This window comes from Maylandia zebra, linkage group LG18, assembly GCF_041146795.1.
Source record: "Maylandia zebra isolate NMK-2024a linkage group LG18, Mzebra_GT3a, whole genome shotgun sequence".
Taxonomy (NCBI): domain Eukaryota; kingdom Metazoa; phylum Chordata; class Actinopteri; order Cichliformes; family Cichlidae; genus Maylandia; species Maylandia zebra.
The window spans coordinates 20,750,680-20,768,627 of record NC_135184.1 but is presented as its reverse complement, the minus strand read 5'-3'; the positions used below and the strand labels follow the sequence as shown (position 1 = coordinate 20,768,627).

At 43.1% G+C, this 17,948-nt stretch overlaps 1 protein-coding gene across 3 annotated transcripts in view; it reads right to left on the bottom strand.

Annotated features, from left to right (window-relative positions):
* The window catches only part of kcnab1b (potassium voltage-gated channel subfamily A regulatory beta subunit 1b), a 43,790-nt gene extending 26,150 nt beyond the window's left edge, over positions 1–17,640 (bottom strand). The window contains exons 1-2 of one of the 3 annotated variants that reach the window (XM_004542582.3): positions 17,463–17,640; positions 17,114–17,358 (exon numbers count right to left, since the gene is read on the bottom strand). In XM_004542582.3, the coding sequence (XP_004542639.1) occupies positions 17,114–17,358; positions 17,463–17,621 (404 nt within the window). In that variant the 5' untranslated portion in view covers positions 17,622–17,640. Of the gene's footprint in view, positions 1–7,296; positions 7,816–8,596; positions 9,070–17,113 lie in introns of those variants that run through there. The other 2 variants (XM_014412255.3, XM_012916683.3) reach the window with 2 other exon arrangements.
* Between the last annotated feature and the right edge of the window lie 308 nt (positions 17,641–17,948).

Genomic DNA, 17,948 nt, shown 5'->3' with positions numbered 1-17,948 from the left:
AAACCTCACTTGATGTTAAGGAATGTGCATTGGTGCGTTTATTGCCATTAATTCTGGCTAAAGTGTCAACCTAATGCTTGGACCTGCTTCAAATTGTGGCTGCATCTGCCTTGGATCTTCGTTTATGATGTTTTCATGTTTGCAGTGAATCATTCGTGCATACTCTCCCCACTATAAACAAGCTGGCAGGCACATTCCATTCCCAAATAAAGCTGGCTGTCCTTGAACAAAACGCTAACTTCATATCTGGAGTTCCTCCAGCAGCTCAATGTGAAACATTTGCGTGCTACTTCGAATTCACACAGTCCGCCTTAATCAGAAGGTAAAAAACCCCCACAAACAAACAAACAAACAAAAGAAAATAAAAACTGATGTTCAGCAGCTGGAGAAGCTGCCTTGCTACTGCTTTCTAGTTAGCAGTGTTGTGGTCAAGACGTCAGGAAGCAGCAGCAGCAGCAGCAGCAGCAGCGCGCTGGAAAACACGGTTTATTAACCACACAACCTGCTACAGAGCAGAAATAGAACTGTCCATGCCTCAGATGTAGATGCCAGCACCTTCCAAAGAGCCTAATGACTCAGGAGATTTACAGCATGGCCTTTGCAAACTAAAAATAGACAATATACAGCTTTGTATTTTACATATAATCTAGTAGATGGTAACATAAACATGTAAAAGAGAGAGCAGCTTGTCTGAACACAAGTTGCACATAAACAAATTTGCGAGGCAGCGAGAGTGGCCCCTCATGCTTGATTGGTCCCCAAAAGAAGCCTTGAAGTAAAATGACAAATGAGTCATATGATGACGCCCCCTCAACACAAACCTGTCACCACTTATGAGCATCCGGTGAGCTCCTACTGTATGTAGCCCTTTCTATTCTTAGTAGATCTCTAGCCAAAGAAAAAATATATCAACAAATGTGTGATATATTATGCTTTTTATTGAGCTGAAGCATTTTGAGGAATGGCCTCCTACTGTAGAAGAGTGAAACACTCATTTGGTTCTCAAGTCACATACATTTTTTCTTAACAACATTGGATTGTTCAAATCAATAACTGTCAACAAACACTGTCAAGGTTTTGGGTAAATGGATAAACTTCCTCACTGGCAGGGGATTAATGCAGAATAAGCAAGCCCACGCGAGCCAACCTTGATGGGGATTAGACAACACCCATTTCCACGGCTTCCACTGCTTTCTGTGCCATCTGTAAAATTCTGCACAGGGGAGAAAGTCGGGTCATATGCTGGATATATCAAAACCACACTCTGTGTGAACGGGACAACAAGGGAAATAAAATCATGCACTTTTTGCTTGGGGCGAAAAGTGAATAGATTAAGTGTGGAGGGAAAAAAATGCAGCAGAGTTGCATGGAAGAAAAAAAAAAACGCTGATGAAGGTGATGAATGAAGATAAGGAGACGGGGAGCTACGAGGAGACAAAAAGAGACACGAGCAACAGACTCGAGCTTGCAGTTGCAAGTCCAAGCCCCGAGTCTAAGCAGATCAAACGCCCTCTACAGATAACGCATTCTATATGACACAGAATGGGAAATGGGAAATGACAGCCAGCTCCCTACAGGGGCTTGTGTGGTGTGTGTGCTCGTGTGTGAGTTTGCGATTGTGTGCGTAATAAAGAGGCCAGAGTCTGGACACGACTTCCTGCTTCGTTTTTTCCACAGGGCCGACAGTGTCGACATTGCGTTGGTTCTTTCCGTTTTCCGTGCCTTGCAATCAGACTCACACAAACGGGATTTTAGAAGCCTGCATTGTTACATTTGATTGTTATTCGTTAATTTAAACGCCTCTCAAGTGACTGATGGGTAGAGGATCTCACACAAAGTAGCTATTTTAGGAAGGGGCACATGACTGAAGCTGTTGACCCTGTATTGAAAAACATGTGGGCAGATCTGAAGTGGTTGATTCAGTATGGTGTGGATTTTAGAGAGTTAGGCAACATGGGAATTATATGATAACTAGCATGATAACTAGAAAAACCTGGCTGGCTGTGGTTTCAATACAGCACATGCTGCATGCAAGCTTTCTTTTCTTTGCTTAAATTTGAACGTAGACGTGTAAATATTTTGATCTCAAAGCATTTTGTGAGATTAATAGGTGGGTTTTTTTGGGCGAGAGTGAAGATGTGCTCGGCTCTGCCAGCGAGCATTGCTGCAGTGTGCACGTGCTGCATTTAGACACATGCAGCAGTGCTTTCTTTCTGTTTTTGCTTCCCCTTTGTGATTACAGAGGCTATTAAGGAGAAAAGGATAATATTGTTTTCATTGCAAGGCAACACTTTAATAAAATCACTGTGCTTACAGAAAGCCATCTCGGCTGTGACCTTTAATTAAAATGCAGCGAGTCCCTGCAAACTCCCTAGCTTTTTTAACTGAGAGATTGTGTGGTACTTATCCTCGGGGGCTTGTTTGGTCTTTGGGCAGAGTGGAGCTCCATGCTACAGGGCTCCTGTTGTGCAACACCCTGGCTCACATTATTAAATCTACACATCATTGCAAAACGGTTGAGACAAGCACTGGAGTAAGTGGTGTTGCAACATGAAGTGTTTGTTTTCGCTGAAGGTCGATGAAGACTTTTGATTTGTAGCGAAAAAGAACAAGTCGGAGAGTGAAAACAAACTGCCAAGTGCAAAAGCAGCACGATCGGCTGCGTGAGTGCAGACGTGTGTGAAGGCATGCAAGGCGCAAATGCACCTGCGCACATCACACACAGATCATCAAGGTTCACGGTCGTATGCACACAGGAGGAGGTAACAAAGCAAGCAAGGGTATTTTGTGGATCCGTAATGACAGAAAACTGCACTTTATGCTCCAACAACTTGTGGTAAAAATGCAGGAAATGTTGCATAGAGATATTATTTGTGAATACATTGTTGTTGTTAAGTTTTGTAAAAATTTCAGTCATTTTGTTGTGGATATGTGTTTTCTTTCAAGTGTTGATGTGGTTAGGAACAAGGTAAAGATTTAGTTCGCAATGGGCTCCAGCAGTGAGTGTCAAAACTCGAGAAAGAAAGAATCCTGTGCATATCTGGCTACTTTTTCCACTGTAGTTTTCGAATATATCAATCAGAAATTAACGATCATTATCTCTGTATAGGAAATAACAATCATAGCATCACTATAAGGGCTCAGAAATGTTAGCAAATTTCTAGATGGATGTGAAGGAACGTACAAAGAAGTGGAAAAATTTGAGGGAAAAATATATTTGTCTTTGACAAAAACTGATCATAACAAAGAGCAGGAGGGAAAAAAGTTTATTGGGCTCTGTTGGCTAGCACAGCATGCAACACATCAGGGCACGACCACAGGGTAATTAACCTTTAAAGCCTGAACTGTGAATTAAATTGTGAAAAAATTCTGTTTTGTTTTTTTAAACGAATGTTTGTTGAACCTTCTGACAAATTAAAAAAGAAAGAAATTAAGTATTGATATGCCAATATGAGTTTTAATTTTTGATATTTGCTATATCCCATATACCTGCACAAATGCCGGCGACAACGTCAGGCACTTATGTCGATTACGTAGACTCTACGGAGCGTCACACAGAAGTCTAAATCAGGCATACATGCAGTCAGCCCCAGATTCACACACGTGACCTCAATAGCTCTCATGATAGTGGGGTGAGGCTATGTATCGGCCCCCATGCTGTTAATGACAAACGCCTTTTTTCACACTTTGGGTCACGTGATGACTCACGTGATTAATAGGAGGAACACCTCCAAAGGGATGGTTCTACTAGGGGCAGAAACCTTGCGCTCTACTTCAGTTGTTTGAGAACTGAAGAAGCCTCTTGGATGAGTCCAGTTCCCTCCTTCCAAGCACTCGAGATCTTGTACTCACATTAATATACTGCTTTTCTAGTTTTACCGACCATTCAAACCTCTTTACTACAAATTACATATTAACAGTGCATTCACAGCACTTTATTCTATAAACTTAAAACACTCAATTGACCTATTATCTGTGGCCAGTTGAGAACTGCCAGTTAACCTAACCTGCATGTCTATGGACTGTGGGAGTCCATAGTCCATAGTCCTTGACTGAGCAGATTGAAATATGGCAACAAGACAGCCCCTGCTGGCTCTGTGACTACAAAATAAAATATGAGCCATCACAGATTTTTAAGCTTCACCCTGATACGACCTGAACAAACGACGTCCATACTCCTTAGATGTTAATGATTAAGGTGCCCCTGGAGAAATGGTCCTTTTTAACAAACCTAATTTAACCCTATTTGTTTTTTCTGTAAGGTCTGATCGCCTGTCGGCTTATTGAATCGAGGGCCTCAAAAGGCTCGAGGCACACTAGACGGAAAGAATCAGAATCACTCAGTTTGCAGCACTTGGACAAATGGGAGGAAACTCTCTTACAGTTTTCTTCCAAATTTTTCATCCCCTCATGTGAGAGTGCAACAAAACAAAGCGAGAGTACCTTAAAATGACCAGTATGAACCACATTTTCTGGCTATTCTGTGTGCACAAGAAAAAAACAACAAAAAAACCTTCTTTTGTACGGCTGCCTCGTGCATTACTCACGCCGTCAACACGCAGATGTATGCACAGCACAGGAGGCCTCTCTCTCTGCTGCCCGCTGATAAGCTTGCATCCAAAGAAACCAACAGAAGGGTTTTTTTTTTTTGCATGCCCATCTGCAGCGCAGCTCCGAACCAACCAAGCGGAACCTTCCCCAAACCTCCTGAACTGTCAAAAGGCCTCGCTGCCTAATGACCGTTATGTACTACAATCCCAGCAACCAGGGGCTCCCTACCAGCGACCAGATATAATGTGCACAACTTGTGAAGCTGACGTCACATTTTGTTACATCCCCAAATTTTGGGCCAGTTTTATACGCTTTTTGTGGCTTTGCGTATTATTTTAAGAGGAGGAAGAGATTAGGCAGCACTGAAAGGTTGCAACCAGGGACCCTACAATTAGAACTCCACTAAATTTGGATTACCATAACAACTAAAATGCTGGGGGTGGTGGTATTATTAGTTTATGCCTGCTTGCTCTGTGCACTACTTCTCCTGCTTTCACTTGCTATACGCCTTCAGATGTTCCCAGTGTGGAGCCTCAATGGCATCAAATGCCCATACACTCAAGGATATATAATGCAATGCGTGAACGCATACACCCACAATCGCACAAAGTCTCAGTGTGATTTGTTATCACACAGAGAAAAACTTCAAAGAATTTGTTGTACACAGATTTAGTACTTGGACTTGGCTTCACTTCAAGAGAAAGAGATTCCCTGTCAGATGGCGTCCGAAGCAATACGAGTTTCTAACTGAACAGCTTTGGGTCGAATGTTTGGAAGGAGAAAGGCAGCCTGAAAGATGGAGGAGCAGAAAATATCAGACAAACAGGGAGCAAAGAGGGGACGTGACTGATAAGAGTTTTCATCCAATATTTGTTTCTCTGTGGTGAAAACAGGGGATTTGCTGAGGGCTTGGAGCAAGCTTCACTATGAAAGCACTCCAGCTGTTTTCACAAAAAGCTACAGTGATAATCAGATTTTGAGAACTTTGAAAAGTGCGGCACAATTTCAAAATCAATTTACCCGCATAATAGGGGGGGATTAAATAAATAAATAAAAATGATGTAAACGGGGAACCCAGTTCTCACAATGAAGACTTGTTTAGCACCGAGAGCAGATTGAAAATGGCCATTACGATGTTGTTATGGAAACGAGATGAGATTGTATGACAAGCAGACACTTATCACAGTTAGCTGCTCAGCAGCCAATCTGCCCAGAATCTGCTAATTCCCTCTTTTTGTCTGAACTGACCTGCGTGCCCTAATTTGCTTTTTCATTCAGCCTCCTAATTCTTCTTCATTCTGCGTCTTTTTGTTTTTCCATTCTTTCTTGTCTTTCACCATCCTCTCCGTCTCTCTTGATCTCGACACTGCGAACGGTGATGTCACCCTCTCCAGCGAGTTAACGGTGTGAGGTGAAAGCTACGATTTTGCTCCCGTGGTCTGGGTTAAGAGCCCACTCGCTGAGATAAGAGCGCATTGTTTACTTGGCCCAGCCTTGTTACAACTCCCACACAGACGCACATGGAGAGCTCTACCGCCCGTCACTGCTCAGCTACTGTCACACTTTCCAGAATGTACTGTAAGGTTGCGGCCACTTATTGAGAGCTCCGCGTGGCATTGACAAAGTATTAAAGCCAGACTTTAATTACAAAAACTGGATGTGATTTAGATGCACTGAATAGTCTGTTTATCTGACTATACTGAGTGCACTTTACCATAATGCCAGACACCTATTTTAGAATATTTTCATGCACATTAGTTTGGCTTTTGCTTCTCCCACCACTATCAATACTGCTTCTTTGTCTTCTTTTTATACTAGAGGCCTCATACTCCAATTTATCGTGACGTATCCTGTTGTGTTTCTTTTTTTTCAGCATAAATTCTTGTGCACAAGTGCCTGCAACTTCATAACAGTTCTACTATTAGGATTTCTCTGCGCCGAGATCACCGGTGTGATGATTTGCATGCTGGTTATGTTTTTACAAATCATCTAATTTTCATTATATTAGTATGGTGATGTCTTTGTGTCAGCAGGGTTTTCTGTGCATAGTTTTTGGTCGTATCATATATGATAAGTAATAATTCTTCAGAATGTGTCCCCTATATGGGCACCAGTAATGAACGTCAGCATTTGAACTGTGCCAGAAAGAGGTCAAATCTGGTCAGCGTTTAAAATCAACGTTATAAATATGCTTTTAATATAACGTTCAAGTCTGACTAAAGGTCCTAATCTTAAAGCGTTTTTATCAGTGACTGCTACATTAAACCGTCTTCTCTCTTCCTCTCTCACTCTTTTCAAATTACACTTGCAGCCACTTAAATTCACATGTTCACGTCTGGAGCTCAAAGCAAAGCCAACAGCATAAACTGTCCTAGATCGTAGATTGCTGCGCTAATAACTGTGGAATTAAGGATGCCAATAAATTTGCATACTTGGAAAAAAAACCCATGTCTGTACTTTTCTGTCTTTCTTTCTTGACACACACACACAACATCCCACTCATCACCTGTCACCGCTCACATATCTTCATTTTTTCCCTTCTTCTCTTTTTTCCACCTTATTATCTTGTGTTTTCTTTCAAATTCGTTTCTTTTTCCTCACAGTGAAAATTATGAGAGCTTTTCACACCACACACTGGGAAACTGGGAAAAGAGGGGAGAGGAGTAAACTAACTATAAGCAGAGCTCCTCTTTCTTCCTCACTCTCTTCTCTCCACACAGCCTTCATCTCCTCAAGTTTACGTACCGGTACTTCATGCCGGTGAGCTTTGCCGTCGACTCCTTGAGGTTGTGGTGGTAGCGGTGGGTGAAGGACCCCAGGCTGCGAGCTATTAGGGCCACTGTGCGGAACCGGGCACGTGCCTGGCTGGCTGTGTTGGGGCTCGTTGCGTTCTGCTTGCTGTGCTCGCCATTTCGAGGGGCCTTGAGCCCGTGATCTGTACATGCAAAGGACACCTGCATGGCTCGAGGCAAAGGCCGCTAGAGCTGCTCTGTTTTAGTCCTTAAAGTGCTTAAGAGTCTTTTTTATTTCTAGTCTGCAGAACTAAGCTTATGTGAAGTTGAAAATCAAAGGTCCGTGCCAATTCCGGCCGCTGATTCTCATATGGAGATGGCAGTAGGAAGTGATGCACGGCTTTATTCCATCTCTTTTCAGAGAATTTTCTCAAAGTTATGCTACGTGAAGCTCAGGCATATCAGCGGCGGTCCTGGTCAGTGTGTGTGTGTGTGTGTGAGGCGCTGAGATCCTGAGCTGGTCTGGCTCCACCTGAAAAGATGGGAGAGGATGGAGATGGAGGGAGAAGGACATGAATGAGTTGCTTGTAGAGCTGTCTGTTTAAGATGAGCACTTGACTAAAGGAGAAAAAAAATATACTGCTAAAACCAGAAAAAAGACTGATCTGACAAAAAAAACCTGTGAGACCTCTTTGTAATTTCTCCTTGTGCTGCTTTCTTCAGTTTCAGTTCTTCAGTAACGCCTCCTCCTCACATGTCTGAGCTGCTTTGTCATGGCGAGGCAAAGAATGAGCACAAGTTTTTTTCTTACATTTCTGTCACATTTATCTCTTTCTCTCTGCGCTGTTCCCTCATCTCTCTGTCTATATCTTCCATTCCACCTCAACTTTTGGCTCTTCTTTTCTGGTTACTCAGCCTTTAACCCTTCATTTTTTTAATTCTTTAATTTATGTTTTTGTTAGTGTGCTCAAGGTTTTGTCAGGCGACCAGGACTTGTGGGTGTCTCTGGAGTCCACCTTGCTCTCCAATCACAGCTAAGCCTTCTAGTCAAACACCTGGTGTGAGGAGAGTAACACTGCACCACCACATCGGGTGCTCAGCAACACACACACACACACGCATGCTCACCCGCACGCACACACACATACACACACGCTCACAGACAGTGTCTCACTCCTGTCACACATCTTAAAAATAAGGTCATGCTTTCACAGAAACGCAAATGCTCGCGAATAAATGCTGCACATGCACAAGCATTTCTGGCATTTGCTTCCACACGTGAACCAAATCTTCATTTACACAAGTGCTCTTACACGCAGCGAGTTGCCGGCGCTCTGTGAGAAACAAGGACGGAGCTGGATGAGAGTCTTGATTGATGCTCCTTCTCCTGGAACTTTGAGAGCGATCAAGCGCTGTTACGTGCTGAGCGGGGGTCCCAGAAAGATCTGCATCCCAGCTGAAGCGGCATTTCCCACAGATGTCCTCAGACCTGGCAAACAGCCTTGTCCCGTCTCCAAAGTCCTCGAGCAAGTAGCAGAGCTTTTATGGTCCCCGGCTTTGCAGCAAGTGGACTCTGTGTGATAAAGGGACCCTGGAACAGCAATGGACGAGCAGAGAGGAGGAGGAGGAGGAGGAGAAAGGAGGATGCATGGTTTCTCACTTCAGGGAGAAGAGGACAGATGCAGTGAGGAGGCGAGGAGCAGCGCGTGATTAGAGTAGAGAGAGTGAGCCAGTAACTGAATGAGGAAGAGAGACTGTGTGTATAGGCTCCTGGCTCTCACTGACTGGCTCAGAACTGCAGTGTTTTTCACTATGGCGCCACACAATCGGAGAGAGAGAGGGAGAGAGAGAGAGAGGTAGATTCTGAATGGGAATCAAGAAGACTGAGTTGCTGCGACTTTAATTAGTTGAAGAAAATCCACTTTAGGGTGAATGATAGATACAACAGGCATGCTTTGCTTAACTGTGCATGTCTAGTAAAACATTTCACTTGCTTCCCTCGCTGTCTTATGTTTGCCGTTGCAGTGATTGCCCCGCTTGCATACATACGCACTCACTTCCACTCTACGACCTACAAGCATATCACAAATTTCGAGCTATGCTTGAGAGTCTTGTAAGAGTCAAATGAAGCATACACCATGTGTTCAAGCGGTGCAGCATCTTACTTTCTTCCCTCGCTGAGCACTAATGTAACAATGCAGGACTTCACGGTTCATTGAACATCCCTAAACCCTGAGGCCAGAACTGCCTTATTTAGTTCTTTGTGATTAGAGTTGTTAAGAACAGACACGTGTAAAAATCTGTGGGATCTCGTGTTTATTGTCCAGAGCAGTTAATGGGTCAGTGGGAGCATTTGGGAGGTGGATTTTCTGAGTGTGGGATGTGAGATTTTTATGCAATCTGAGAAAAGTATATTTTGTTCTGTATTATTCAGTGTGCAGAAATGTGTTTGATGTGCGGTTCACGGGAACGCTGAAGACTGCAGTTGTAAGATTTTTACTCTGTCTTTTTAAGTTAATAGAATTATAAGAAAACAAATACCAGCAGGGCCGGAGTTTCAAACTCCTACAATGTTAAAAAGCCTCTACACCAAAACACGAGCAATACACTGATGTGGGTTAAGAATTAAAACAAAAATGTAGGACTTGGAATTTCTGCAATGGCCAGTCTCCCTGCTTACACACAGGACCTGCTGAGACAGTATTCTAGCTCAGCCTCTCTGATCATCTAATCAGGGTCTTTGAACTCTTTTCACGCGGTGACCACACTTCTGAGGCTGTAACTCCTAAACTGTGGAACCTTCCTAAGCCCATCATGTGGGTTGAATCAGTAGTTTATTTCACGCAGTTGCTGAAAACTTTCTATGGGCAATCTTTTCCTTAATCGCTTTAATTACTGTATATATTTTTACTGTAGTTCCTACCAAATGTGTGCAAAGAATTATGTATGCATAGATGAATGTAATACTGAATCATATGGATACGTACACTTCTTTAATGTATAGAAAAGTTATTATTATAGGTGCAACTCTGACATGCATTTCTCAAATTCCTGCCTCGAGTTATTCTCAGAGTCCAAGGGGATAACTCTAAAGACATCATCGAGTCTATTTCTTACAGGCTGTGGAGCCTCAGAAAGCATTACACAAATCTTGCTTCCCTATGACAAGTGAACTGATAATGAAGTGTTAAACTGACAGAGAGCGCCTTTAAACCAGGCAACCCTTGAGAAACGGCGGCATCAGCTCTGGTGTGCTGCTACTTCTGCATCTTCCACGGCCTCTTTGCCTGCCAGCGAACTTGGCGTTGGCTTGATCGTGTTTTTCCTCGGTGCTCTGGAGAGGTTACTAAGTCACAAGCATCCCTCTAATGTCACCGGCACCTCCGGGCTCCAGTTTCCTCCCCGTTGAGCCCATTTAAAAAGTGTGTCAGTCAAAAGCGTCAACTAGAACTGTTACAGTCTCGGCTGGAATCCCCAGCGGTCGATAACGCCGTTACCCTGAGGCAAACTGCTCGTCTCTAATTGCTCTGGTAAGAACCTATAATAAGAGCTCTAAAACGTTGTTGCTAAGATGCAAACCCCTATAAAATGAGTTCTCGTGTTGAGGCGAGCAACCGTAACGCTGCACTGAGGAGGCTGAATCCCTTTACAGTAACATAACCCTGGATTTCCAGCAGCGTGGAACATCTGTCCGCCCGTCTCTCTGCAACGTCGTGCATTTAAAAGTCATTTTCTCCCTTGCTATAGCTGCCATACAGAGAAAAATCCTCGAGCGCATTAGATTCTCATTATTAATTATAGCCCTGTAAACACTCTGATTGATAGATTTTTGTGTCTGGCATTTTATTCTCCAGTTCAAAAGGCTACTAAGTGTCTGATAACCGTCCTTATCAGCCGTAACCTCCTGTTGAGGAAATGAGGCAGAACGAGGGGAAAACCTTTCCAAGGAGTCAGTGATGTCATCGCTGCAGCAGTACCACCTCTCTCTGCTCAATTACATCTTTCCCTAGGTAGTATTTTTTCGCTCATTCCTCTTTTTGCTTACATATTTTCCCTCTCTTTTTCTCCTCCTCTCCCCTCATCTCTTCCCTCCAAATAGCCCCTTTAAACAGTGCTCTTCCTCAGTCCAAGTCCAGAGTCCCTTTCCCTGTGCTGCAGGCTACAGAGTGCAAGTCATTATGATGCATTGTGCGCACAACACCTCAGAGGGAGCATTGGTTGTTTAATCTGCCCTAATAGGGTGGTACTACTCTGTGTAGAGATAATGGTCACAGCTATTAAGCCCCATAAATTCCACTGCAGGCCAGCAAGCATGCATGAAATACTGATGAGGAAGCTTCAGTCTGAATCGGACACGAGTGGCTGCAAAAGGCAAGGTCATGCTTATGACTACAACCATCCGCCGCCTGCAGAATCAAACCCCCGTCGCTCATATGATCGCCTCATCGTCATTACTGCCATTACAGTCATTGCTATACAATCAGCATTATTTAACTCTTAGCATTGTGACATCTTTAATTAATATCGTCATTACCACTGGTTGGCCATCTTCTGCCACAGCTTCATCTCCATTTGGATCCACTCTTTATATGGTGACGTGGATGAATGCTGACAACTTTATTATGTCAGCCCCCACAGATGCCTCATGACCTTATTTGCATACCAAGCGAGCATACGTCCGCATTGTCGAATACTGAATAATAACAGGGAGGAAATGCAGGTGCATTTGTTTTAATGCTGGAGCACTCAAGGGTTCATAGTAGATTCAATATAGATGAAAGGTTTGCGTACCTGCAGAATGTAAGCAGACACGGGAGTTTTTATGAAACAACATTTTTCCAGGGTAACAGCTTATCCTAAATGAGCTGGCAAGTGGATGACTAATGACTATTTTTAGTCTGGAAAAGCCCTGGGAGAAAATAAAGGGATCTGCTGGAAGTGAAAACATAAGAGTGGCTCTGGAAACTTTCATGACATTTCCTGACAATCAGCATTTTTTAATTCTGATGTTAAAAATGAATGCAAGCTTGTTTTAGCCACTGAAAAAGCAGGATTTTTTGCAATCCACAAGTCAAAATGTCGGTTGTTATCTTAAAATTGGTACAACAACATTTGCTTTACTGGAAGATCCATAAATCTAGAAATAGGCTTCTAGTGTCCTTTCTTTCTTCTTATTTCTCACATTAGAAATAGTAAGTAATAGTAAGTAGTACATGTTGTTCCAGGATCAACATTGCAAGTGACCAATCAGAATGTTTTGACGTCATACTTTTGCGACTTCGGGAAAAACACAAAACTGTATTTAAGCTGCGAGAAACCGCCTCTGTCCGCCAATCAACGGACCCTGACCCTGACTCTAACCCTTTAATAAACGCTAAGCAGAACTGATATTGTCCTTGAAACACTGGAATTTCATAAATGCATGAATGGCTTCGCGCGCCGAAGAATAACTTTAAGTGGCTTCTCAAGGCTCTCTGAAGTTAAAAATTCAGTGACCTGCTGAACAGTTGATCTTTTCTGAGAATTTGCCATTTCTCACATGTAGCATGTCTTGCTCTGGTGCCTGCCAAAATCTAAGCCTGCACCTGCATTTCAAAGACCAAAGGCTTTTGTAAACAAGGATCTGGCTTTGGGCTATAGTGTCACCATTTGTGTGCATGTGTGTTGGTGTTTGAGAGATGGAGGTCATTAGTTTATCAGACAGCCATACCCATCAACCCCTATAGGTTTCTCTTGTTTCACATTAAAAATGTTCTGGAAAATAGTTCTCCTGTGATGAATTCTTTACCTTTTGAATATGGATGGCCTCATAGGAACAGTGGTTTTATGAAAAACACCATGTGCAACCTCAGTGACTAATGACTAAAAAAGAGGAAGCTACCTGTAGGCTATTCACCCTCATACACTGTTTAGTGGATTTGTGCTTAGCTCTGCCAGTATTTGAGGCACTGCAAAGGAAATGCTAAAACCCCACTAAGGATATTAACAGATTTAAATTGTTTGTTTGCAGTAAAATATTAAAAATACACCATTTTAATTGAGTTATGGACTTTTGTGCAATGTAGAACCAACTTTCATTTGCCTGTGTGTTATTAGAAATGAGGTCAGGACAAGAAAGGTTTGGAGCTAAATGAAGAGTTTCGTGGCAAGTTTTAGATTAGAAGACCAAGCTCAAGTATGCACATTGATGCTGGAGTTAGAGCCTGAGACCAGAGCGGAAATAAAGGAAACACCTAGCTTGGGTCTGTCTGTGAAAAAAGTCCACCTACTAAAACCTCAAAAGCTTACTAATTAGCGTGGTATTTGCCCACAAGCAGAAGGATCTACCTTCACTGGCCACTTCATTAGGTACCCTTGTTCGACTGCTCTTTAGAGAGAATATCTAAGCAGACAATCATGGGGCAGCAACTCAGTGCATTTAAGCCTGTAGACATGGTCAAGATGAAACGATGGAGTTCAAACTGAGCATCAGAATGGGGGAGAAAGGTGATTTAAGAGACTATGAATGTAGCGTGGTTGCTGATGGTCTCACAAACTGGTGATTTACTGGGATTCGTCTCTAGGGTTTACAGAGAATGGTCTGAAAAAAGAAAACATTCAGTGAGGGAAAAATGCCCTGTTGATGCCAGAAGTAAGAGGCAAAGACCAGACTGCTTTGAGCTGATAGAAAGCCAGTAATAATTCAAACAACCACTCATTACAACCAAGGTCTGCAAAATCTCTGAAAGCACAACCAATCCAAACTTAAAGCAGATGGGCTACAGCAGTAGAAGATCACACCAGGTGACTAATAACAGGAAACTCAGGCTACAAATCACACAGACTCACCGAAATTGGACAATAGTATGTATACTGGTAAATCATCGCCTGGTCCGATGAGATTCGATCTCTGCCGAAACATTCAGATGGTAGGGTTAGAATTTGGCATAAACAGCATTAAAAGCTGCTTTGTTATTTAGGCTACTGGTAATGCAATGGTGAGGTTTCCTGAAAATCTCATTGAATTCACTGCAGTCAAGTGGCCATCACAGTCACCAGATCTCAATTAATTAGAGCACCTTTGGGATCTCGGGCTCTTGTTCACGAGTGATGGGAAAAGGGAGTGTGAGATCGGATTGGTGCTACGGCTGCAGTGACGAGAACGATGTACGGGGTCCATTGTGGTGAAGAGAGAGCTGAGAGTAAAAGCGAAGCTCTCGATTTACTGGTCGATCTACGTCCTTACCCTCACCCATGGTCACAAGCTGTGGGTAGTGACCAAAAGAATGAGATCGCGTATACAAGCGGCGGAAATTAGCTTCCTCTTAAGGGTGAGAATTTTGGCCATCCGGGAGGGACTCAGAGTAGAGCTGCTGCTCCTCCACATTGAAAGGAGCCAGCTGAGGTGGTTCAGGCATCTGATATGGATGCCTCCTGGGTGAGGTGTACCTGGCATGTTCCACCGGGAGGAGGCCCCGGAGAGAGATTACACGACACATGCTGGAGAGATTATATCTCTTGGGTGCACTGGGAAAGCCTTGGTGTTCCCCCGGACAAGCTGGAGGAGGTGGCTGGGGAGAGGGAGGTCTGGGCTTTTCTGCTTAGCCTGCTGCCCCGACGATCCAGCCCCAGATAAGCAGAAGAAGACGGATGGATGGACCTTTGGGATGTGGTACAACAGGAGATTTACATCATGGATGTGCAGCTGACAAATCTGCACCAACTGTGTTTTGCTATCATATCAATATAGCTCGACATCTCTGAAGAATATTTCCAACACTTTGCTGAATCAATAGTTCGAAGAATTAAGGCAGCTCTGAAGGCAAAAAAGGGTCCAACCCAGTACTAGCAAGGTATACCTAATCAAATGCTCAACACTGCACAGTTTGACAGCTACATATCGAATTTCTTTGCTTTGGCTGAGAAAATAAAAAACCTCTAGAGCACATGTGTCAAAGTCAAGGCCCGCGGGCCACATCCGGCTCGGCGTACATTTATATCCGGGCCGCGAGATCATTTTATATAGATTTATTATTATTGTTATGCATGGCCCGGCGATATGAGGTGCTAATAATATACAAACAACAGATCCCATAATGCAGCGTTGCAGCCTCCTTGCTGAACGCTAGGCTAACTGGGAACATTCCCGTGTCAATCAAGTCGAACTTCTGTTATTGCGAAGCTAGCCGCTCACAATGGTGGAGAGAAAAGTTGATTCTGAAAGCAGAGCCTTTCAGCGCCAGTGGGTGACTGAATATATGTTTACAGATATTGGTAAATAAGACACACGGGGTGTCTTATTAGTGGAGCTAATGCGGCTGTAATTAAGGAATTTAATTTAAGACGGCACTACAGACAAAACATCAGGATAAGCTGAAAAACCTAAACGCAGAGCAGAAACTACAGAAAGTAGAAGAGCTAAAGAAGAATCTGACATTTCAGCAGATGTTTTTCACCAGAGCAAAATCACAAAGTGAAGCTGTTGTGAAAGCAAGTTTTATTGTAGCAGAGGAGAGAGCCAAATCAGCCCGTTACCACTCTGAAGAGCTGCATGATGAAGGTGTGCGACGTCTTGTGTCCAGACAAAATGCAGAGTTTGGCAAATATGAGCCTGAGGAGAAATACGATTGCTGATCGGGTTTGTGAGATGGCCACTGATTTAAGAACACAGTTGTGTGAAAGAAGCAAGAACTTTATTGCACACTCTCTTGCTGTGGATGAAAGTGTAGATATGATGGACATTGCACAGCTGGCCATCTTCATCCGTGGTTAAAGTTAAAGTTGATTATTTTTAAGTTTATTTAATCTGGAATAATATTCCTGTCTATTTTTATTCATATTTATGTTTAAAAAACATTGCTTTAGTGTGTTCAATAAATGTTTATCTTGTTTGGCCCACGACCTAAAGTGTGCCTTGAGTTTTGGCCCCCTGTGCAATTGAGTTTGACACCCCCGCTCTAGAGTCTCTAATCTGAAAATACAAGCTACAACCAGCAGAAGAGAAGAGGGAAGAGGCCACCACGTTTCTGCATAAATAAAATGTACAGAATTTATTTTTAATTTTACAGATTTCCAGAGTCTCATGCGTTCATTCACCTAAATCTTTCCAGAGGAGGCAAATATTTTCCTGTTACCGTGGTACATGAATACACTTTTAAATCTAAATCTCACAGAGTAATGTCCTCTCTGTGTACAAAAAGATCTGCTCCCTCTCACAGCCTCTTCCTTTTTATACTAATCAAATTTGTATTTTGGCTTTGTATTTGGCGAGCTTACAAAAAACCATTAAAAACCCCCCAAAACATTTCAGAAACAAGACATACATTCTAAAAAAATGTTGCTCCATTTAATGATATAACTGATTATTAAAAACAATCAGCTCAAATGTCAGGCTTTCTTCATTTCTTATTCGCATTATTTTTCAATCTTTTCATGCTACTGCAACTTGCGGATTCACTGAGGGCACAGCGGTTTTTCTGATTGTAGCCTCATGTAACTAAAATATTAGGTCTACTTAAGGAGCAGGAATTAGAGCTAAAAGTCGCTGGGCTATGTGAGAGTCTTATTACCACAAAGTGATGAGAAGTATTTAGCAGGCAGAGACCCCGCTGAGAAGAATTAAACTTTAATCCTCACTTCCAGTGTTTTAGCGATCATACACATTGAAGTGAAGCGAAAAACAGGCCGCTGGTTGGTGACAGTCAAGTCACGCTTACTTAAGCTGCACCTTAATGCAGAATGAACATAATCCAAATTTGATGCATGAAACTTGCTTAAAATTTCTCACATGCAGCACGAACAGTACAGAGGGGGATTTTTTTTCATGCACCTTCTAAAGAACAGAATCCTACCTGTAGACCATGCTGGCACAAGGTTGGGGAGATGCCTGGAAAAAATGATTTTGTACATGAAGAAGATCCTCTAAGGTGCGCTGCTCTTGAGGTCTGTGGTCTTCAAGAGCTCCTGCAGGACAGCTGTTGAGGCTCGAGAAGTGCACCCGGGTTCCTGCCCCCTGCCTCTGCTGGATGGAACTGGAGCAGCGATCCAGCCTCGGCCCCCCTCTTTGCCTGGGCACAGGGATCTCACTGCAGGCTGCCTTCAGATACATGTTTAGATCAGACTTGTGTCACACAGGCCGATTGGATGCTTTCTTTTGCTCGCAAATCTCTTTCAATATATTTAGGCGTATGGTGTACTTACATCTCCATGTAAGTACATTGCAATGGCGCTCATGCGGGACAACAGAAGATATCCGTATTTGTTTGCTGAAGAGTTTTTGGCATGCCAAAGGCTAACGTTGCGATAGAGACTAATACCCTGACACAATTTCCATAGATGTTGCCTATCAAACAAGAACATGTGTGCTTGGAAGATCAGACAAGCACACAAACAGTATCAAGAGGAGACAAGAGGGGAGAGGGGGTCAGAAACATAACTCTGAGCCATGCCTGTGATGTCAACTTTATTCTTAGACTGACCGACAAATTAAAGGACAAAGACAGCTTTTGTTTGAGCTCTTGGCCGCGGTGAGAGAAACCCGCTAGTCTGTGAGGCGAGCCGAACAAAGCCACGGGGATATTTCTGTCTGCCCGTCAGAAATATCTTCCTGATACATCTGTTACATGTACAGCCAATTCAAGCTGCAGCCGCGAACAAGACCTGGCCCACCTAGTCTACTCCGGTACT